This window comes from Lygodium microphyllum, chromosome 5, assembly GCF_053477565.2.
Source record: "Lygodium microphyllum isolate KBCC chromosome 5, Lygodium_microphyllum_v1.1.10, whole genome shotgun sequence".
NCBI classification, from domain to species: Eukaryota; Viridiplantae; Streptophyta; class Polypodiopsida; order Schizaeales; family Lygodiaceae; genus Lygodium; species Lygodium microphyllum.
In genome coordinates, this window is record NC_141139.1 from 32,248,429 (window position 1) to 32,272,989 (window position 24,561).

General features: G+C 39.7%; 1 protein-coding gene across 1 annotated transcript; it reads right to left on the minus strand.

Moving 5' to 3' along the window:
- Positions 1-6,049: 6,049 nt before the first annotated feature.
- Positions 6,050-24,346, minus strand: LOC148035665 (F-box protein SKIP1-like). The gene is made up of 3 exons (XM_087677670.1): positions 24,192-24,346; positions 23,060-23,415; positions 6,050-6,811 (listed from the first exon to the last, which is right to left on the minus strand). Exons 2-3 carry the CDS (start codon positions 23,383-23,385, stop codon positions 6,247-6,249), a joined length of 891 nt encoding a protein of 296 aa, XP_087533796.1. The 5' UTR covers positions 23,386-23,415; positions 24,192-24,346; the 3' UTR covers positions 6,050-6,246.
- Between the last annotated feature and the right edge of the window lie 215 nt (positions 24,347-24,561).

Genomic DNA, 24,561 nt, shown 5'->3' on the forward strand with positions numbered 1-24,561 from the left:
CCTATCTTCATCATCACCTATAATTACCCTTGCTCCGGTAAACCAAAAAAAAAAAAAAAAAAGCCAAAAGAAGAAGGCCTACATGCACGCTTCTTTAATGTGAATGCAAGAATCGACACATATGCCATGGTGAGACTTGTGCTCCGAGTAACTATGCTACTAGCATATTTCTTAGCACTTCTCAATAATATGAATGCTAGCATACTCACCAATTGCAATCATCCATTTCTTCCAACAATACCAATGGTAGCGAGACCCTCCCTCAAAAGCTACTTGGTAAGCTTGTATCGAGCACTCCTTGAAGCCAATTTTCTTGATAGTTTTAGAAAGGGAGGAAGATAAACATTTATTTTTTAAAAATAAAAAAGAAAAAGAAGAAGAAAAAAGGAAATCAAAGAGGACAAAGCTCTACTATAGTATAGGTGCACATACGATCATGTCAACAAGGGATCCTAAAGTTAGGTGCATCTTGTGGCCTCAATCTCGGCAAGCTCCATTTCTAACCCCCTAGCCTATTCCCCACATCACAATCTTAGGACAAATTAAGGGCATGATATCCAGAGTTTGCCTAGCAAAACTATCACCCTGAGCATTATATCGTGCCTACCCTCACACTAAGTAGGTCCTCAAATGTGGGACAACACTTCAAGCTTGCTTGAAGTTCGACATATCTCCCATTTATACTCAAACTGACGCAAACTAGCATGACACACTGAGGCAAACACACCCCTAGGGAACGTATGTTTCTCTATTGCAGGTACAAACTATGAAGATCCCCAACAATATCAGCAGCCTCATGCCCTTAAACTCCCTTCTTTTCTTCTACTCCAAGCTAATGCCCTAAACTACATTATTATCTGTTGATATAGTAAAAATAAATAAACCTTGACACTAGCCTCCATTACCACTCTAACTCCCCCATGTTAACATCCCTTATATGATGTTATAAACTATGATGTAGAGGGCCATGGGCTCGCATTTGTCTATGAGGGGGGTGTTGTTAACCACCATTTAAGTCTAAGCTAGTCTAAGCTTCAAGAAGGCCAAAAGGTGAATACAAGTACAATGATAATTTTTTTAGCACGATCGCTTGTAATTTTTTATAATTATTTTGATGTATCCATGATAGTTCGCAGGCTCATTACCATGCAAGTTGTAATGTTTCTTGATGTTGCAGAGGGAAACTTGTAGCTAGGTGAGGTTGTAGGCATTAACTTTCTATTCACTTTTGAGAGGTTGGTCTAAATTTATCTAAAGTTGTATCATAAGGTAATAAGGACCATCCAAAATTCAAAAAAAAAGGGTAGGGCGCCACATCAACCCACATATAAAAACCGGAAAGTAAATGGATAAGCACATTCCAATGTGTGCAAACTTGAGAGAGCCTCATCTCTTGCATCTTGCTTGCTTGTCTAGGGGGGGAGAGAGAGAGAGAGAGAGAGAGAGAGAGAGAGAGAGAGAGAGAGAGAGAGAGTGTGTGTGTGTGTGTGTGTGTGTGTGTGTGTGTGTGTGGAAGGGAGAAAGTGAGAGTGTGATGGATCGGTCAAAGAAGCCATTCTCCTCTTCTATCCTATTGTTATTCTTCTTCTTCCCTATTTCTCTCATCATGAAGCTTGCATGGAACGACTTTGGGAGCAATGACAAGAGATCATGCTTGAGGAATCCCATTTGAATTGGGGAGCCATTGATGCATCTTTGAGCCTTGATTACAATGAGGAGCATCAATGATTTCATTACACTCATCATCACTCAATCTTTCATGCTTTCAAGGATAAAAGATGTGATTGGTGAGAAAGAGGATTTAATGATTAGGTGAGAGGTCGCCATAACCATGTCCATCGAAGCTCTTGAAAGAATAAGAGTTCCATCAAGTCCCTCATTTCATTTGTGAATGCATCAACCCATTGATACATTAGTTTTCGAGAAGGGACAATGATCATCGTCATGATTTCTTGGAGCTTGTATGACATTTAGAATTGTGACAAGATTGACAAAACACAAAGACCAATACCAAATATTACAAGGGATCTTGACCGATACAACACAAAGACCAACACCAAACATTATAAAGACTGATAAAACATAAAGACCAACACCAAATATTACAATGGCTCTTGAGAGATCCTAATCGTATATGTTTGTATGCTTTCTAGCTACCTATGTAGCTAACACTAGTAAATGACCATAATGTGTATCATTTACAAAAGTCTTTTCCAAGCTAGTGAAAAAATCCCAACACTAGTAAATGACCATAATGTGTATCACACAAAAGCCTTTTCCAAAGCTAGCAAAAAAATCCCAACAACATCTCTCACATGTGGAAGGTGCTCTCCTACCAATCCATCATGGTCTTGTGCTTAATCGTTCTAGAGATTTATGATGGCATCTCAAACCAAACTCTACTAAAGATGGTGTAGGAGGTCAATTTGCTCTCTTGTCGAGCACACACACAACAAATGGGATATTGGACAAACTCTCATTATTTCAAGAGTTTCAAGAATATTTTACTCAACCACCTCTCACATGGTCGGTTCATATTCCATTCTTGAGGCCATTTGCTTTCTTCTCACTATTCCAACCAAGTAAGAAAATAATGATCAAGAGCTTGTAGTAGATTCACCTTTAGATATTGTAGTCAAAATGCCTTTGAAGACTTGACGATGGCCTCGTGATTCAAGTGATGCTCCTTTGATTCACTCTCCCTTCTCCATTGCAATCAATCTGCTACTCAAGCACTCCAACAAGAAGAGGAAATGTAGAGAAGAAGATACCATAATGTTAACATCATGCTCTTATCTCTCGAAGCATGTTTCAGCTTATTAAGGAATTTTGATAAAATCACTATGCTAGCAATATGTTCTTCCTAATGTTAGAGGTGATTGCATAGAAAAGAAGAGAAGAGAAGTATTTTGTTCTTTCTTTATACTTTATGGTTTTAATACTTTTAATGATCAAGACCATAATGTATAATCTATCAAGGACATTAATCACTTACTTTTCTTAACATAAGTATTTTTTTAAATGGTTACCATGGAGATATTTCCAAGGAGTGCCTTTGGACAAGCTAGAAAGACATGCGAATAAATGTTGAAGCTTAATTTATTAACTTTGAAAGTTTATATGCTAGCAATATGTTTCTTCTACTGTGTGGGGTGATTACATAGAAAAGAAGAGGACAAGTATTTTGTTATGTTGTTATACTACATCCTACCATAATTTTGAAGGGGTAGTTAGTATTGGAAAGAGGGAGTTTTTCCTTTGTGAAAGCATAGTATTTCCTAACTTCAAAAACATAATTTTTAATTTATGAAAATGAAAAGATTTAGGTTTTCATGGTTTTTATTGAAATAACATCCTTGGTGTACTATGGATAATACTTCAATTCCAATATTGTAGCTTTTGAGCTATTGGCTTGTCATGGCAAGTTATCAATTTATGAAGTTAATAGCTACAACATAGAATGCAAAAGACTCTCCACTATTCTTAATAAGAGAAAAGGTTCCATTGTAAGGTAGAAAACATTATTCATATAAGATCTCATAATAGAATATTGAGGAGGTATAGACAACCTTAGTGCATATATAACCTTGGAAAGTAATATATAGGAACAATATATAGTACCTTCAATACCTAATAACCACCATACAATCCATGGTCAATTGATGAAAATTTTGTAGGATTGCACTAAAAGGTGAAGGGAGCATTGGTACAAGGAAAGCTTGAATTCTTTGAGGCTAGAAGTCCATCATGAGCATTACATTCATGAGGAACATAACTGATTTAGACTAGCATGGAATGCTAATGATAGCTTATGTAATTATAGATCCATCAATTCTCATTCCATCAAAACAATTGATTGGTATTTAATTGTTATGGTTAAAAGACTAAGGTTGAACCAACACTCACATCTTACGTATAACACTTGTAACAAGGTCATTAGAGCATAAAAGATAAGACTCTTTTGTTGCTAAGTCAAAAGCTTTCAAGATATTGAATTTCAACTAAAATCTCAACCTCCACCTTAAGGTGTTATATAGGTAACTTCATTTCCTCTTAGCAACAAGATACGTGCAAGCTAAAGACTCTACAATGGCACAAAATGAAGCTTGAACTAGCAAGTAGAGGCTTAAATAGCTTGATGGCCACAAAACCCACAAAGAAAACTCTCTTCCTCACCAAGAACCATTGCCTCAAAACACACAAGAGAAGCCATATAAGAGATACGTCATTATCTTCATCCTCGCTCTCTCTCTCTTCTTCCATGGATAAAACAAGAAAGCACAATAAAAATGAAAGCAAGAGCAGTGCCAAATGAAGAGCGAAGAACCCACTTGGAAAAGTACTCTTGCATTTGAGGAGAAATATCAAGTAATTCCTTTTTAGAAGACTATTTTGTAGAGTTGATGTAAGACAAGAAGATAAAGGGGAAAGGGTATCACAACCACCCACATTTTCAAACCACCAAACACAAACTTCCTCTTTTTCCTTTCTTGATATTGCATTTACAAATACATACAAGGCTAAGGTCATAGACCTTCAATACTTTAGTACCAAAGCATCTCATTTACAAAGATGAATAACACTAATGTTTACAATTGTAGGTATCATGAACTTTACATATCAAAAGAAAGGACAAATGAGCTACAAATAATAGCTTTGAGAAGCTAAATTGCTTCAAACATGCCAATGTCCTACATTCATTTTGCCTTGTTTTTTGCATAGACTGAGGGTTATCACAAACAAGCACACATTTAGATAGGTTGCAATATGTCATATTTTAGAATTTTCATTCAAACATGGGCTTCTATCTCAATTACAAGCTTGTTGAAGACCATGCAAATTGCCGAACTTGGCCAAATAGCATGCTGCCAATATTTTTGCATATTTCACACCACTCTAAAGGGATTGTGCAAATACATTTGGATCCCCAAATGGAGTTCAAGCTTCATGCCAGTTTCCTAAATATGAAAATTGATCTAGAAATGGCAAAGACAGTTTGGAGTTGAAATTTTTCTATCAGAGCATTTCCTTTAATTTACTACAATCAATGTTTCTATAAGAGCAAAATTGATCACATGTACGCTGGCAATCCAATCATGTCCTTCAATTAGTTTAGGCATTTCCTCTGTCATAACGATGCAGCCTCTGCTTAGACTATATTTACATGTAACCTTCATGGCTTCTTGTAAGTTTTGTAATGCTGATGCGCTTCTAGCATGTAGAATAAAGCATGACTAAGCTTGAGCTAAAGTCTTGGCCAGGCATCTTCATGAAGAGCAACACCAAACCTTTTGCTTTCCAAAAACTACTACGTTCAGGTATAAAGTATGACTAAGCTAGGGAATCTTTGAGAAGAAGAACACCAAAAACTTGTGCTTTCCCAAAAACCACTTCATCCAGATTAACATCCTTCTTACTCCAAACGGTCTATACACCCAAAGTACATTGTATGTTAACACTCATAGAATTCTCAATCACCATCACACATAAATAGCTCAGGTTGTTGAATATAATGTACATAATCTCAAAGTGATTGGTCAAATCTTGTCTGCAACAATTGAGATGCCTATGACAAAGCCATTTGGGGACAGGCAGCAGCTTTTGGTGTACGCAGTTGTTTGCTGTCAAAAGATTAACCATCTAAATACATAAAACATTGCCTCTTAGTTAAAGTCTCATGTCTACCAGCAGACCTATGAACAGATCCTTTATACTGATATCATTTCCTACAACCAATGGATTGGGTACCAACTACGAAAAAGATTTGCCTCCAGATCAGACAGTCCCAGGAGATTTTGAAAGCAAACACGCCCCAAGCAACAGGGCAGGCTATTTCAAGCACTTTGTAAGAAAATAGAACCTCCACATCACAATTCCATTCATCAAGTGGAAACCAGAACTTCAAGTGACAGCTTTAAGTGCATCATGTGCTTTCAAACCCAAAACTCACAACATTTTTCATCTTCTTCACATCTACAGTAAAGATTCAGGTAAACATTCAAAGGATAGACACAGACACACAAGAAAGGACCCAAATACGCTGTGTAAGTCAAGAGTTTTCAATTTTTACTAACTGGCACCATGGGTTGCATTTCTGACGAAACTATTAACATGTTTCAGAAGTAGCGTAACTTCTATTAAGCATAGAAAAACATTCACTTAGGCCAAGAAACCCAACATGGTAATATAGACATGGAGCTTCCAGAACCCAGGATGCAGTATCATTGATATAAGCAACCCAATGCATCAAAATTGGAAGAAGCCACTCTGAAAGCGCTCATCATAGAGCTGCCAATGGCCATAACGGGAAATATCGAGCTGACTCCTAACTGGTGCTGAGGACTTCAACAGAACCTTTATGTGTGTAGCAGCCTGATCTAAAGCTCTTCTTGTCAAATTTCGACATCCAACCAGGTCTAGATGTTCTAGATTGGTGCAGCCATCAACTAATGCAGCCAGCCCTTGATCAGACAGCTTAGAATGTCGCAGCTCCAAATGCTTCAAGTTGGGCATCAACTTGGACATAACAAGAACCTCTCGATCTGCACTTGCTGGGGAGATGACTCCTGAATATTCCCGAGGCAGTAATCTTTTTCTTGCAGGGTCATATTGGCCAACAAACCTGTTCCTTTTTAGCACAGTAATATGCTTGCAATTGAAGCCTATTTGTTCCAATGAGACATCAGTCACGTTCTGGCATTCACTCACATCAAGCTCCTCAAGCTGAGGGCAGGCTTTAGAAATCTGAGAGATGGAAGGGTCTATGATTCCACTTGATGATGCAACTGATATGCTTCGAATGGAAGGACACCTGATGAACAAAACTAACTTGTTACATATAGACATTTATAAAATGAACTAAGAAGCTGACAGAAGAAATTTTCAGCAGAAACTTCAGTCTCTCCTCTGTACAGATGATAGTGTAATTATTACAGGTGTTCACTAGTGTCCCTCAACAAGTATTAGAGAAACTGTTAACAAATAGAAATTCAAAAATGGGTTTGAGGATACAGAATTAAGAAGAAAGCACTAAACATTTGCAGAAGACAGCAGTCAACGAGTCACCAACTTCTCTTGCAGTAAGAGTTCATACAAATCACCACTTCTATGCTTACACTCGTTTCAATATGACAAACCATTCTCCAAATGAAGACTTCAAGGCAGTAACACTGGATTAAATTCAACCTCGTAAAATTGAAAAATTTGCGAATGATGAGAATACGAAAGTTTAACAGTAAATCTTAAAAACTTGAACATTCTCAGGTCCAACCCTTGTCTTGCACTACAAATGCAATTCCCAATGAACCCTGTCAAAAGTGGATGCAGCAATGGAAGCACAAAAGAATGCTGAAATGAACCACTAAACATAAGACCGAAGAGAGAGAGAAGTATAAACACAAGAACACTACAAAGGAGAACTCAAAGATATGCTCTAGAAATGGAATCCATATACCAAACACGAGATAGTTGCGTACAACAATGAGTCACTAGCTATGTGGGCACTGGCACCAGCTCCCTCTCCCCAATAGGGCCTGCATTGGAATCTACAAGTGATGAATGATTGATTGTGGAGGAGGGAGCCAAATAAATAGACCAAAAATAATGCAATAAATGCGTCAGGTCGGGCAGCATTTAATGCTGGTCAACCAGCAATAAATGCATAAATCGAAATCAAAATGGCATATAAAAAACACCTAAAATATCTAGAATGCTTGGCCCACTGAACCTCCTGCCCAGACTCACACATGAACTGACTAGACTGCTAACACCCTCCCAGATCATAGGCGATCTGATACAATACAATGATACAATGATAATGACTCATCAAAGTCCATATAACAAAGACCACTGAAATAGAACCATGGATATCCAAGTAGTGGGTGATCAAACCACCACCAAGATGAGGAGGATGATTCGGTGAAGGAGTCCATATCCTACTTCTTCTCCTTCTTCCTTGAAACCGCTAACTCCTTCCTTGTGCAGATGTCCCTTCTTACCACAATGATAACATTGGGCCTACAACTTCTTATCCTATCACCCCTCTCTAAAGTTGCAAAGCCCTCGTGTGAGCCACCATACTGAGATGGAAGCCTCCCTTATAACCGTAAAGACACCTCATGCTTAAGCAACATCGAGGACATACGTGTAAAGCTCACTCGCATCGATGACGTCCACACCTACAAAGCATTGGCTACTCCATCAAACTTTGGAGAGAGCTTGTAGAGCACAATCCCCACAAGATAAGCCTTTGGAAGGGCAAACTACATGTGACGAAGCTCATCCTATACCTGTGTTGGGAATAAAGGCTCACTGTGGCTTTTACGGTGTTCGAGTGGAAATGCACCCTTAAACTCTTGCACTTTATATATTATCTAAAACCTAAAGTGATACGCCCATCATTATACACAATACTAATTGTGTTGTGCACTCACTCCTTCAACTCACTCTTCTTTCTGCACTTAGTCTGCATAGTACTCTGTCTCGATCCTAGCAAGTGTTATCAAATTGGTATCAGAGCGGGGTGCAAGTGAGCAGCTGACGGGTTGCGTAGGCCAGACAGGGCACAGGCAACAAGTCGACACGCAACGTGCAGGACGGGCGGGAGACGAACCTGGTCAAGTAGTCAGGCACAGGCAACAGGTCGACATGCAACGTGCAGGACCGGCGCGAGACGAACCTGGTCAAGTAGTCGGGCACAAGCAACAAGTCGCAGATCGACACGCAGCACGCGGGTCAAACGAACCTAGTCGGCTGGTCAAGCACCAAGCAGGTGACACAAAAGCAAGTTCCAACTGGTGAGAGACGAGGGTCTTGGTCAACGCCGCAAACGGCCCGCTTTCTTTTCCCTTATTTTTCTTTGATTTAGGCCATTTTTCCCTTCTCCCCTTTGCCGGGCATTTATATACACAGGCAACGTGCAATTTTGACCGAGAAAATTGGGCCTTTTCTCAGATTTGGGGACTTCAACATAGGACAAGACAATCTGACTCAAAAATTACACATTTGCTAGAGTAATTTTGGGCCTTTTCACATTTTAGTGGAATTTCTTCAATCTCACTGAAATTCGTACACACCGAACCCAAGAAATTTGGGGCTTTTGCAAAATTACTCCAATTTGTGCAACAACTATCTAGTATATGCACTTGGGATGCAATCTGGATGGATTTCCTTTTGAAAAATTCGGCCTTTTGACCAAACTTGCCAAATTTGTTCCCGCAAATGCTTTTGGAGCAGAAATTGCAATCAAATTTTGGGGATTTCACATGTAATTCGTGCCTTGGCCTCTAAATGTGTCAATAATTGCTTGAGGAGTGCAGCAACAAAGACTCTAATTCTGAATATCTATTTGCAGATTTGAAATCTCTACAATCACTGGATTTTCATAGCTGGTTGGTACTTACAATGTACCGTGGTTACTTGTGTGACATTTTGGCTTGCATTTGGTAATTTTTTGAGTTAATTTAGTACTACACATTATGGCTGGAAACAATGACAGCAGCAATCTTTTGCACATCAAGAAGCTTGAGGATGCACATAATTTTGCAATTTGGCAAAAACAGTGCTACAATGTCTTGGTGCAGAAGAAACAGGTGAAGCCCATCAAAACAAAGGGAATAAAACCAGCATACATGGAACAAGACAAGTGGGATGACTTGGACAAGCTTGCATGCTCTATCATTGAGCTCTCAGTGTCAGACAACTTGCTCTTTAACATTGAGAAGCTGAATTCAGCATATGCAATGTGGCAAAGGCTTTAAGAATTGTATGCTCAGAAAAGTGTAGCCAGCAAGGTTTATTGGCTGAAAAAGTTAATGGACTTTTGCATGAAAGAAGGTACAGCCATGTCTATCCATTTAAACAAGTTCAACTCAATTTTCAATCAGCTGACTGCTTTGGATTTCCATATTGATGATGAGTTCAAGACTACTTTCTTGCTATGCAAAAGTTGGGATACTTTCAAGACAGCTTTGAGTAACTCGAATGCTCAGCTGTTATATTCAGATGTGGAGAGTTCTTTGCTGATGGAAGAATTCAACGGGCAAAATAATTCAGCAAACAAGTCTTCTGATGCATAGCACACAAGGCAAATTTCAGCAAAAGGGCAGTTTTGAAAATAGAGCACGCAGCAAGTCTCGTGGCAAAAATGTGAAGTGCCATTATTGTGGCAAAAAAGGGCATTACAAACAGGACTGTTTTCAATTGAAGAAAGAGAAAGGCAAAAGCAAAAACACTGAAGACAACAAGGCTGAGAAAAAGGACAGTCAGCCTACAAAGAAGAGCAGTGTGAAAATAGAAGAGGTCAATGTAGTCACTCATGAGAATGACAGCAACGGTGATGTACTTCTTGCTTCTCCTTTGAGTGCGCATGCATTGATTGCAGATTTTGAGGATGACATGCACACTTGGATACTTGATTAAGGTACATCCTTTCATGTCACACCACATCATGAGTGGTTTTTTACTACAATGGTGGTGCGCGTGGTGTTGTCCACTTGGGGAATAACTATGCATGTAAAATTGTAGGCATTGGCAGTGTGAAACTGGAATTTCAACATGGCTCCGTGTTTGTTTGGCCTAATGTGAGACATGTACCTCAGCTCAAGAAGAGCTTGATAAGCACACGGCAGCTAGATGATGAAAACTATCACCCCACCTTTGGGAATAGCAAATGGAAAATTTGTAAGGGCTCTCGTATTGTTGCCAAGGGCTCCAAAAGTAATACTTTGTATCATTTGTTGTATCTAGTATGCGTGACCATGTAGTCGCCATAACCGAGCAGCCAAGTGTTTCTTTGTGGCATAGCCAATTAAGAAAGTGCTCTCATTTGGGTTGATTGCCACCTTTGAGGTATGCTAATTTTGAACAGTGTGATCACTGTATTTATGGTAAACATGCTCAAACGTCACATAAGAAATCTCTCTCTAAAGTTTTCACCCTTAGAGTTGGCACATTCACATGTATGTCAAATGCCAGGATTATCTCTAGAGGGAAAGAAGTATTTCATTACCTTTGTTGATGATGCCACATGCAAAGTATGGGTTTATCCAATCCATCACAAAGACAAGGCCTTGGATAAATTTAAAAAATTCCTAGCACTTGCTGAAAATCAGACCAGCAAGACATTAAAGTGTCTTCGCGCTGACAATGGTGGGGAATATGTGTGCAAAGCCTTTCAGGACTTTTGTGACACCAAAGAAATTAAAAGGGAACTCACCGCTCCTCATAATCCATCCCAAAATAGTGTTGCAAAGTGTATGAACAGAACCATTCAAGACAAGGTCCGTACAATGCTATCACATGCTGCTTTACCTCGTGGATTTTGGACAGAGGCTGTTATGACAACCGTACACTTAATTAATCGATCAAAAAACACGGTTTTTTTTCTTTTTCTTTTTTTTTTCTTTTTTTTGGGGTCAAGAAGCGTGCTCGAGCAAGCCACCTTCATATGCTCACTTGAGAGTTTGGCTGCGAGGCATTTGTACACATTCGAAAGGAAAAACACAGCAAACTTGAGCCAAAGTCCTGTAAATGTATTTTCCTACGATATAGTGATGAAGGTGAGATGAAGTATCGATTATGAGATCCCGAGAAAAGAATAGTACGCAACATTGATGTTATCTTTCGGGAAGATCGCATGCACAAACAGCCCGAAAAGACCGAGGAGTCAAAAGGGTCGTATTCTGCAAGGATATACCTATAGGACAGCAAAGAATGCTCGTTAGACAGCAGCAAATACCTGCTGTAAATGTCCCCAAAAATACGGGGAATGATGCTGAAAATGATTAACAAGATATTGCCCATGATGTACCACGAATTCAGCAAGATCAAATACCTTTGGAACAACCAGAACCAGCTGTACAGCAAGCTGAACCTGCAAAACAGCAAGCTGTTAATGCGGATTTGCAGGATGAATAGCCAGCAAATCTTGACCATTGGGTTCAAAGGTCGACCAGAGTGCAAAGACAACCAAATAGGTTCGTTCCTAGTGTTAACTATGTGGCTGATTATGTCATGTTGACAGATTGTGGTGAGCCGTCATGCTTCTAGGAAGCAATGGACAAAAAAGACAGCAAGAAATGGCATAAGGCAATGCTATCACAGATGGAATCTCTCATGAAAAATAGCACTTGGGATTTGATGCATTTGCCTAAAGGGTAGAAAGTGCTACCATGCAAATGGGTTTACAAAATAAATGTCACTTCTGGTTCTTTGCCAAAGTACAAGGCACGCCTGGTTGCTAAAGGGTACAAGCAAAAACATGGAATTGATTTTGATGAAATCTTTTCTCCAATAGTCAAAATGACTACGTTGCGAACCATCTTGGGCTTAGTTGCATCTGAAGATATGGAGCTCATACAAATGGATGTGAAAACTCCTTTCTTACATGGTGATCTGCATGAGGAGATCTATATGCAACAGCTTGAGGGTTTTACTACAAAGGGAAAATAGCACATGGTATGTAAACTCAACAAGAGTTTATATGGGCTGACATAGGCACCACGAGAATGGTATCATAAATTTGATACATTCATGCAATCTCACGGATTTCATCACTCTCAAGTTAATCACTGCTTATAAACCAAGAAGGCAGCACATAGCAACCTTATTCTCTTGGTTTTGTATGTAGATGACATGTTGATTGCATGCAAGGATGTTCATGTCTTGGACTCCTTGAAGCAAAGTTTACACAATAGCTTTGATATGAAGGAACTTGGTGAGGCCAATCACATTCTTGGGATGGGTATACTCAGAGACAGATCGAAGGGTCTTCTTTATCTATCATAATAGGAGTATGTTACTAAGGTTTTGCAGTGTTTCAATATGGAGGGGGGGGGGGGGGACCATTGCCTCCATATGTGAACCTTAATGCAGATGACAACCCTACATCTGATGATGAAAAGGCCGAAATGGCCAAGATACCTTATGCTTCAGCTGTGGGTAACTTGATGAATGCTATGGTTGCTACATGTCCTGACATTGCATTTGCGGTGGAAGTGGTTAGCAGATACATGGCATATCCTGGTAAAAAGCATTGGGAAGCAATGAAGGGTAGCACGAGATACCTTAAGGACACAAAGGATTTGTGTATCTGCTTTGGTAAGCAGAAGTCGTCTATTGTTGGCTTCACGGATGCAGACTATGCTGGTCATCCTAACTGCAGGAAGTCTACTTCAAGATATGTGTTCACGTTCACAGGTGGAGCAATCTCTTGGATATCCAGGCTGCAAAAGTGTTGCATTGTCTAGTACAGAGGCAAAGTATGTGGCTGCCACTGAGGCATGCAAAGAGGCTTTATGGCTTTCACGTCTGGTGAGAAAACTTGGTATTACAAAGGTTCCTATCCTCCATTGTGACAATCAGAGTGCTATCATGCTAGCATGGAATCCTGCCTTTCACGCAAAGACAAAGCACATATAGGTGAAGTATCATTTTATCAAGAATATACTTGACAGCAAAACCATTAAGCTTGTCAAGGTACGTACAAATGATAACCCTGCAGAACTTCTCACGAAGGGTCTTTGAAACCGGTCTATGACTCACATAAAGCGGTAGTTCCTTCAATTGATACTTGGTCTTTATACACACACACATAAGCAGAGACCTCACTCCCTCGCTCAACACCAGATTGGCCCCGAAGACCAGCGCCCCTCTCGGTATTTCTTTATCAATTAAAAGATGGAAAATTACAAAAATGATAATGTTCCAAAATACATAACCTGTGAACAATTGGTTTTCATCTCTTCTAAGTAAATCTCAGTTGCATAAAAACAGTACAGTATGTCCAGATCAACATCCCTTTTAGAAAAGCATTTTCCGTGACCAAAACTCAATGATTCCTATGCAGAATTACACTCTGTAGATCTCTGAATTCACTGTTTTTACTGTCCAGCATGTCCTGAAGTCACTGAGCTTACTGTCCAACATGTGCAGAATTCACTGTTCTTACTGTTTAGCATGTGACCAAAACTCAATGATTCGCGTGCAGAATTACAGTCTGCAGATCTCTGAATTCACTGTTCTTACTGTCCAGCATGTCCTACATTTTTTGTGATCAATACTCAATGATTCATGTACAGAATTTCAGAGAAAACACAGAATTGTACCTTCGATGGAATCAGCCCATCATGCGAAGCATTTCCTCTGAGAAAGAGAGAGTTGATCAGAAGGAGCAAGCTCTACCTCCGTACTTGAGTCAAAGACATAGAAGTACTCTCCATGGCTGCAGCAATCTGCCCATGTGGCTCAATTACGGTGACTTTTATTCCGTGAGCATTCTCACATGTGCATCTTCTGTCTTGGCCAAGCTCATTGTCTTACACCATCTCCAGTGGCTAAGCACACAGTCCCAAACCACTGGCATTCTATTCTTAAGTGCCCATTCAATATGGAACCGGTCCCAAGGCTCAGATAAACCATTAGTCCAATTTGTCCCAATGGCTACCTCTTCTGGCCATGCCAAGATCTCGACTTATTCCAAGAGAACTTTGGGGATAAAAAGCAACAGCAAAACAAAAGAAAAAAAATAAAATATTTATATAAGTAAATAAGAAAAGCAACTGTAAAAAGTATCACCACCTGGTGACAATCTTCCAGCAGAGCAGTTTGCTCATTGCCGCCAGATGATGGGGTTGGATAGTATATATGTATTTCAGCTTTGTACATACATAGACTTAGCTGATTCTTTTCTCTACCTTCAGGCAGGTTGCCTTTAGGTGGGAGATTGTTGGGAAAAAAGGCTCACCGTGCCTTTTACAGTGTTCGGGTATGAACACACCCTTACACTCATGTACTTTATATATTATCTAAAACCTAAAGTGGTACACTCGTCATTGTACCAAATACTAATTGTGTCGTACACTCACTCCTTCAACTCGCTCTTCTTTCTATACTTAGTGTGCATAGTACTCTATCTCAATCCTAGTAAGTACTATCAACCTGTGTAACACGAAGTAAGAATAACTAGATAGTATCCCCTGGCTCAAACTTCATTTGTTGGAGCTGTTCATAGAGCGCGCATAGTAGAGAAAGCCTCATGCAACGTCTGAAGCGTCACCTATATTGCTGAAGCTGTCCTACAAGAGATGACTATCGGAAGAACCTCTTTAGAGATACAACAAAGAAGAGCAGAATATATACGGGTATCATCAGAATCCCATGTAAACACAAGTTTCTCGTGGTTGTCCTAGTCCGAAACATCTAGAAGAGAGGTGGAAGGCTAAGGACACTCAATAGCTTCAGAATCAACGTACCATAATCACTTCTATACAAACCATGCTTTCATAACAGCACTCCATTTTAAATAGTGAGGACCATGAAGTTTGTCGTCAACAAAACAGCAAGGAAGATCCATCTGGAACACAAATCCTGAAATCAGATACCAAGTCAAGAGTGGATACCACAATGGAAGCATAGAAGAGTACTGAAATAAACTGTTGAACACAAGACAAAAGAGAGAGAGAAGTGAAAACACAACAAGGCTACAAAGGAAAACTCAGAGATATGCTCGGGAAATGGAATCCATATACCAAACACAAGACAGCCACGTACAACAATGAGTCACTGGGTGAGTGGGCACTGGCACCAGCTCCCTCTCTCCAATAGGGCCTGCACTAGAATCTGCAAGTGATGAATGATAGACTATGGAGGAGGGAGCTAAATAAATAGGCCAAAAATAATGCAATAAATGCATCAGATCAGCCAACATTTAATGCTGGTCAGCCAGCAATACATGCATAAATCACCATCAAAATGGCATATAAAAGATACATAAAATATCTAGAAGCTGGCCCACTAAACCTCGTGCCCAAACTCACACATGAACTATCTAGACTGCTAACAAACCCATCTTATCAAAGAGTTCCTTTGTAGTTCGAGAACTAAGATTTGCTTTGGAGAAATCTTCAGTAAATTCACTTGCTAGTGAAAACACAACCAATTGCTTATATTGCACAGATTCCTCATGCTTCCCTATGCTTATCTACAAGCTTTCTTTGGTCCAGCTAGGACTTTTCAATGACACGCTTCACCCCATTAAAGGTTGTATCCAAAACTCTACCAAACTCATTTGCAACACATAATTTATCTTCACTTTTCATTGCCCCCTATATACATGTCAAAATGGCAGTGAAAGAATGGAACACATGAACAAGTGACAGAAACATTGAAGAGCAAAGATGAAGCCAATGAAATCAAACTAATGATGAAACAAGGCTGATCCAAGGGAAACCCCTACACATGCTATTGTTTGTAGCTGCAGCGAGGGCTGATGAGAGGGGGGAACGAGCCTACCACGTGGTGTTTGGAACAAAAGGAATGATAGAAAAAGCAATAGGGTCTTATCTATAGAAAATCCTAAGTGCGGACTAAAGCGTCCCTGACCGCAACAAACTAAAATGACCAAATCAACCACAGACGAACAATAAATGTTAGTTTTTAGTTTGCTAATTTTTCCATCTCAATCACAGCTTTCTTTACATTTACCAGAAAAAATATTGCAAATCCAGAAAAATTGTCAACTCACGAGTGCAATTCTGAGAGCTCCATGACATTGCCCATAGACTTAGTGATAGGACTCACAATTAGGAGATGGTATACAATACCTACTACTAATACTCTCTCTCAAATCTTGGATGGGATAATGTTGTGCTAAGAAATGCACAGCCCCAAAACATGCTTAATTTAGGCTTATTTTAGCCAAAACCCTAAAATGGGGAGTGGATCAAGAGAGTTAAGTGGGAGAGGATCTAGAACCCTAATTTTCTATAAATTGGCAGCCAGCCCTCCACTCTTCCCTCAATCTCGTTTTTGCAGATTTCATGTGTTTCAACTTGCTGCTCACACCCTGTTCGCAGAGGACATCTCAGCCAAAGCTGTCCATTGCTATCTCCATCAGTTAGTGCCTGATTTCGAGCCCTCTTCGCACAGTTTGGAGCTAATTTCAGTCAGGCGACTGCTGTTCCTGTGCAAACCTGCTGTCGTACAGCCTGCCACGTCATCACAATCCTACTGTCTACGTTTTCAGTCTTTCTCTCTCTTGCAGGCTGTCCTACCTGCGTTTTTAGTCTTTCTCTCACCTGTTGCCTACGTTTTTAGTCTGCTGCCTACGTTTTTAGTCTCTCTCTCTCTCCTATAAGCTATCCTGCCTGCGTTTTTAGTCTCTCACCTGCTACCTGCGTTTTTAGTCTTTCTCTCTCCTCATTGCTGTCTACATCAGATCCAGCTTCTCACTGTTGCGTTTGCTAGTGTTCGACATCCGAAGGCTGTCTTGTTGCAATTCGGGATCCGTTCGGAGTACGACACACTCTCCAACTCATTACCCCTGCCCGGATCCTTGAGATACAAGAGTTCGAGGTTTAGTACTCATTCACTGCATAGTGTGTTTGCTACATGAGCATCGTATTATTCAGTAATTATATCACTTCATTTATTCATTGTGTTCATTATCTCTGAGTTACCCTAACCCTAACTATATTCTTTTATCAGTCTGTGCTTTGTCGTATGGTTTTTGTTTATGTTTTTGTGTTAGGGTATTTTTTAACAGATAGCACGTGCCAAATCTAGAGCAGAAGCGAGAAGCATCATCTCCAAAAGAAATCCACAAAGGGTTGGTATTCCACTCCTAAATAAGTCTAGTGCTACAGAGTCTAGGACTCCACCTCAAAGGACTCCAAGAAACATTTCTTATCCAAAAAGTAGCCACCGAGACGGTAAGATACAACTAAATACACAAGTATAGAAGTGGACCTTGAGAAGATATGATTGCATGCACCTACAAGTCTGAAAGGTAAATGACTCACACCTATTTGAAAGTTTGGGGTAGTACCAAATTTTCAAAGCAACTAAAAAATGTGAGACCAGTTTTGGGAAAGCTCCTCTCTCTCTCTCTCTCTCTCTCTCTCTCTCTCTCTCTCTCCACCCAAACAAAACAGTTCAGAGTAGGCACGAGCTGATACACAGCAATCTGCAGTAGAAGTTGCAAGTTTGACAGCAGAGATGGTGGGAATGCTAGTGGGAATGCATGGACAGCAAGAAGGATAAGCATATGGAGCAAGTGGGAGCAATGGGGCAACAAATAAGTACCAAAGACAGCCATTTGTTGTACTTAAAGAGAGTAAATGGCTGTGTTTCATCTTCCAATGACAATTGGACTGTCTCAATCAACAAAGGGTTTAAGTTTCTCTTCATTCTCTGCATTCCCTTAACCTATGAAGTTTCTAGATAGTTTTGTCACATAAAAGTTCTTGGATTGTGAGACGATCTCATGGGAAAGTCAAGGAGACAATGTTGGACAGGTTTTAAAGGGGTTGCTCCATGATTTTTAGGGTCCAATAGCTGTTTTGCTACTGTCTCTACAATTTGCAGGCTGATCCAATTTTTTTAATGGAGTTGCCTGTGATTGCTAGAGATGGTATTCGGGCCAATACTCTCCAAAGGAATGTCATTTTGCAATAGCATCCGGCTGTAAAATCACAATTCGTGCCCTGATTGGACTTCATTAGTAATCTAAAGAAATACCACAAGGGGCACCAAGTAACAACAAACTTGAGAGCAAATGTGGGAGTAATAGCCCATGTCACTAAGTTTTAATCTTGCTGATTTTTGTATTTAGTCAATTGTGTTTGCTGATTTAGGTTTCCACTGCCCTTTGGATCCATCAAAGACTAGTTTCAATATTTCTAGATAATGACCACCTTTTCACACACTTGCAATGAAGTGGCCCAATGAATCATTTATCGTATGATTGAACCAAGCCATTCTCTCATATAAGACCGCTCGCCTTTTAATGGGAAAAAGAAGTGTATAAGGTCAGCCATGAATAATCGGTTGCATTACTGGACTACATATTTGAACATCAACAATGAACCTTATGAGCACAAGATATAGATTATCCAGTGTACTTGCGAGGCAAGGCACCTGAATGGTGGCATGATTTATTGCAAAAGCCTAAAATCTAGGGTGATTTTGCAACACAACTCCAAAGTTTGTCAATGAACAATCTAACTTCTGATAAGTACATGACTCATTTTGAAGAGGGCTTGGCCTTTTGTTGAAGTGCACATGTAATATAGAGGGGCATCCATCAAAGATAAGGTGTTAGCAAACCTTTGGGAGGCTATGCCCACGGCAAACACATTTGACTGAAACCAACCTTCCTTCCATGGATGGGTGGTAATTCCCTAATTACAACTTAGTTATAGCAGTAACATTTATTACAAAATTGAGAAATGCAAATTAACTTACAATCTTGCAAAATGGACACCTTGTTGGTCCCAAAACTGGCACCCCTTTCAATATTTATTTAACTTAATTGAAGAAGAAGTTGATGTGCAATGGGATTCTCCCAATCCCTTTCGGTATTCCAACTCCTCTTGCTGTCCAAAATGACCACAAGTCTTCAATCTGCTTTGTCCCTTGATTCGGGTAGTCAATTGGCCTTCACTCGCTTTGATGGAGATGGAAAATGCCCCAAATTCATTGATTTGCTAGTCCCTCCACCTAAATTTGGCTGAAAATAGCTTCAACCCTATTGAATCTGAGTCTTGGAGCTTCCAATTTTTTGCACGCTTCCCGAGGCTGCTGCTAAACCCTAATTTCTGCTGCAAATTAGAATTTACAGTAGAGAAATCTGAAATTTCTCAATCTCTAGTGATCTCAATGCTGTAATCTTCGGAGCAAGGCTGTAAAAAGGCTAGGAGATGAGAGAGAATGCTAAAGAGAGAGAAAATTCAAACTTTCTTCGCAAAGAACTAAAGAAAATTTGTCATTTATTGTCGAGAAGTTCCTCCAATGGCTGCAAATCAAAACAGTAGCATCTCCTCCCTCTCTTGTAGACTGAATACATTAAAATGCCTCTCTCCAATCTCTAAAGACGTTTTTTAGTCTTGCATGGGCATTTTTGACAAGTGGCAATCTCTCCAAATGGTTTTTCCACTATTATCCATAATTAAATATTAATTTTCAATCTTTAAATATTAAAAATTAATCTAATAATTATTTCAGTGTCCTAAAAAATAATCTGATTGGCCAATAATTTAATTGGCTAGGCAACTTCCATTGCCGATTGTCTCTACACTATCTTTGACAATCAGATTGGCGTTAGGTACCATTAAATGTCACTTCTCTAGTATCACCAACTGACACTTGTGGCCAAATGAATAACCTAAGCCAACAACTGGCACCAGATACCACCAAGTACCTGTGTGGCATAACTTATAGCAACTTTTGTCTTTGACATTCCGTGATTTCCTTGGGTCCCAGACTGACCCCAGTTACACCTCACATGTGCAACATTTACTTAACCATGTGATTAAAAATTAATCCACGTGTTAAGTGAGGTTTCAAAAATACATGTCCTCATGACATTTAACTAATTAATGCTCATAGATATAATAACACAACTATAAATATGGACCAATGTGGTTCTTTCAGAAAATAAAGACCCTTTGAAACACTCAAGTTTCCATCAAAGTCTTTTTCCATCAATAAGGCAAAGTTTGAGAAATGTGAACGTCCACTGAAAAAGAAAGCAAAGAATGCTACCATTATAGAAGCTTTGCAAAAAGGTTCACACTTTCTTTTGTGGAAAACAAGGCCACCAGATTAAGGATTGTCCAGCCAAGAAAGAGAACAGAACCATATACATGAGATCTTAGGTAACTCTAAAATTCATGAATATTGAAGTTCACCACTTAGCACATAGTTCATGCATTGATTGTAAATTTAGTACACAAGTATCTTCTCCCAATTTTCCAAAAATCAATGGTCATGATTGTTTTTGTTACGTCCCTAGACATCTACATGGGCACTAGTAGCATTGGTCACAATGGTCATGAAGTGACTTAGTGTGAATGCACTAAGGGCACTTTGGGTTTAGGGTAGCGTCCTATTTATAGGACTCAAGGCCCTATAATGCACATTCACTATGTGATCACCACTCTTGGACTCTTGGTCCCTTGGCCAACACGTTTGTACACCGAGATGGTGTTGACTAGTGATACGAGACACCAACCCTTGGAATGTGGTCGTAACCCAGAGTGCTACTAGCTCCCAGGCTCAAGGATGAGCCCATTTGGCTCTATGGCTAGGAGCTGAGTCTAATGTCCAATCCCTTTTATTGTGTGTTTGGATTGCGTTGTGTATCGTATGCAAGTTGGATACTAAGGGGACGTTTCAATTTTGATAAGCACGATCTTTTTCAATCCCTTGGAAAGATCAATGGTCACCATGTAACTCTACATTCAAATAAGGGAAGCACCCATCATTTTGTTGATACAATATTGGTCCAAATGTTGGGACTATCAACACAATTGAATAATCATAAGTAGCATGTTAAGATAGCTTGTAGCATGAAAACAGATGTGTTGAATGAGATGGTTCTTGACCTAGAGCTTGAACTTGAAAATCACAAAGAGATTTAGAATTTTCACATCATGTATCTTGACAAAGTTAACATTGCTTTAGGAGTTCTATGGTTGTATGATAAACAAGAACCATTCTATATAGATTGTGTACATCTTTCCGCTCTTTATGAAAACAAGGATTTCCTTATGTATCTCTCTCTTTGTTAATAATATGACCTCGATTTCAATAGATTTTGCTGTTAAAATATTCAAAGGTATGAAATTTTGAAGTACATAGCTATATTTGTCTTCTAAAAGAAGTTGATGATTTCATTTCACTTGATGATATTGAATCTAAATTTCAGCAGGTATCTATGGTTTGCATGCTGAATTGCATGACTCGGACGAATCTATGTACTCCAAGGAATCATGGCGAAAAGAGAAATGGAAAGAAAAATAACAAAAATGGGGAAGCACAAACGGGAACAGCAAAAACCTGTGGTTTCGGGGAGTTTACAATAACTATAGGGATGAGAAAGGCAAAAACAAGAATGGTAACAAAAAAGGAAATGGGAACATTGGACCGGCATAAAATTGGAGCTTTGGAGAGTTTCTAGTGTCTATGACCATGACTGATTTCCAAAACGTTTTTCTTGACAATCGACCTCCTAGATTACCACCAAGAGGAGAGGATCATGCCATTGATGTGGTACCACGGATTCAACCATTCTCACAGAAATCTTATGATTTAGTAAAACTAAAGGGACGAAATTCCAAGAAAATTGATAGATTATCTTGGGCAGGGATTTGTTAGACCAATTGGAAGTGTGGTAAGCTCAAGAGTGGTTGGTAGATAAAGAGAGAGAATGTGTGCATCATAAAAACATGCACTTAGTAACAAGACTTAAGAGAATGCAAAGCATAAACAAGAGCAATGAGGACAAATGAAAAGCAACTCAATAATGATGATGATTGCACACGAGTTACACCAAAGCAAGCCACCAAGAACACTTGCAACCAGTTGGAGCCAAGACTAAAGCACTAGCCAAAAGAGAGAAAACGAAACAAAAGATATACCCAAAAGATGGTCTGTCTACTTACTACATTGTGTTCCACAACAACGTGACCAACATGAGAGTGATTGCTACACTAATTGTTGGGTAGGGGCCCACATCTTCTACGTGCAAACAAAACTTGTGAAATGCCCTACATGGTCATCACAAGGGATAATTGAACTTCCTGACTTTTTCTACAACCCATATTCCGACTGACTGATGCAACTGATATAAAAAAGATTTATGTTGGTCCATTGCTGCATCCCATGTATCTAGATCGCCCACACCTCTAGAATCTGAAAAGTTGTGACTGCTGTTTGATACTGTAAAGGCCAATCCATCTGCTAAAGAAGGACAGGCTACTATATCTGCTGATGGTGCTCTGGCTATGTCACCAAACTTTTTCACTGGTCAAGGTGCAGGCGATTTTTTCTAACATTGTCCAAACAAAGATCACAGAGGAGCCAGTACATTGAAGACAAACCAGCACGTAATATAAGGATATTGAATCATGACTTGAAAAAAGCACAGAAGAATTGTTTCAGATCATTAGATACCAAACATGTAAACATATAATGCCCATAAATGGACACATGCCATGTTTCCAGTTATGACAGTTATTGACATGGTAGCAAATCAGACAAAAGTACTATAAAACTGCACCTTGTAGCCACATAAAGCAAAGCTGTGCTGGAACAATGTCGGGTACAGAGCAACTGCAAATGCCCACGGCTTCGGTCCACAGCCAATTTGACCATGTATTCAATTTTCTTCTCAAAAGATGGCTGCCACCACAAGGCCGTCTCCTGCCTTTTGTTGAAGCAGTCCTCCATGTTCACATGCTCCCAACAGACAAAATCCAAGGAGGCCCTCCTCCATGCCTTACAGACCAGAGGTACTGTCAGATAGAGGTCCTCAAATCCCACTCTCTTGAAAATCTCCACAAGGGCTTCATAAGTCAGGTCCGCCCAGGAAGCTTCAGTATCCATCAGCTTAAATGCCCAGTTTTTCAATGTGACCTTTGCACCAGGCAGAAATCAGGCATGATCATCATAGAGCTTAGAGAGAATTGCAGACATACAGATTGTAAACAAAGAAACCTAAATGACCTCTAGAATTATGCAGAGCAGACATTATGTCTCGTAAACAACCATGCAAGGCAATGCAATTGTGGTAAAATGGCCTCTAGAGTGTGCAATTTGAGTGACCTATAAGCAGAACCTATACAGAGAAAGGGAGATGCCAGAGAAGGTGGACGATAATGAACCCCAGTCCAAGAAAGATCGTTGTCGGCATCGAACAATCTGAAAACAGAGCATGCATAGCATTGGAGGTGCAGAACAAGAAAGGGAGGCCAGTGATGACAGTGAGCAGCCTCGGAAGGCAACTACAGACCTAAAACCAAAAGAAAGAGGCAAGAAACAGAGTGGCGTGCTGACTAGACAAGTAAGCTGGGACAGCAACAGGACACAGAGAATCATTCATGGTGACTACAATAAAGGACTTGGGACTAACACAAGCCACATATCAAAGAAGAACGCAGAAACCGTCACAGGAGGCACAGCAGACAGAGAAAATCCATGAAAGCATGCATTATCCGAAGCAGAGAGTTACAGTAGACGGAGAAAACCTATCAAAGCACGCATTATCAGGGGAGAGAGACAGTGACAGATCATCAAATTAGACAAGAGATCATCAAATTAAACACATTCCGAGACAGGGATCACAACATTAAGACATTGGGAGCAAGAGATCATAAAAATTAAGCACATGTTCATGAAAGAAGAGAGCTTACCGAATGCTCTGAGCTGCCCAAACTATGCAGAGTGTGCCCCGCTTTCCTTTGTTTCTCAATCACCCCCGCCTCTCTCCTTTCAAGAGGCGATCACGATCGCCATCTTGTTATCTGTCTCTCTACTTAAAGGCTGCCGAACAAGGGGGCCCCTTTAGGCTGAGCATAAATTTTTCATACGATAAATATCTTTGCATCAATCCAACATGATGATAATGATGCTGCTGGTGATAGTGACCATGCGCATATCCAATATGTACATTGTAAATCTGTAGTTTAGTTAACCACGTAAATGAAATTACCATGGCCTGTCACAAATACATACTAATTAAATAGTAAAATGTAAGTCTAATGAACAAGAGTACTAGCAAAC

What these genes read in the sequence shown, in the direction of transcription:
- LOC148035665 (XM_087677670.1), bottom strand. Translation starts at nt 23,385, where the DNA reads ATGGATACTGAAGCTTCCTGGGCGGACCTGACTTATGAAGCCCTTGTG. An exon ending in TTGCTTTATGTGGCTACAAG is followed by an intron (nt 6,812 to 23,059) that starts GTGCAGTTTTAT and finishes TTTGTTCATCAG; the next exon opens with GTGTCCTTCCATTCGAAGCA.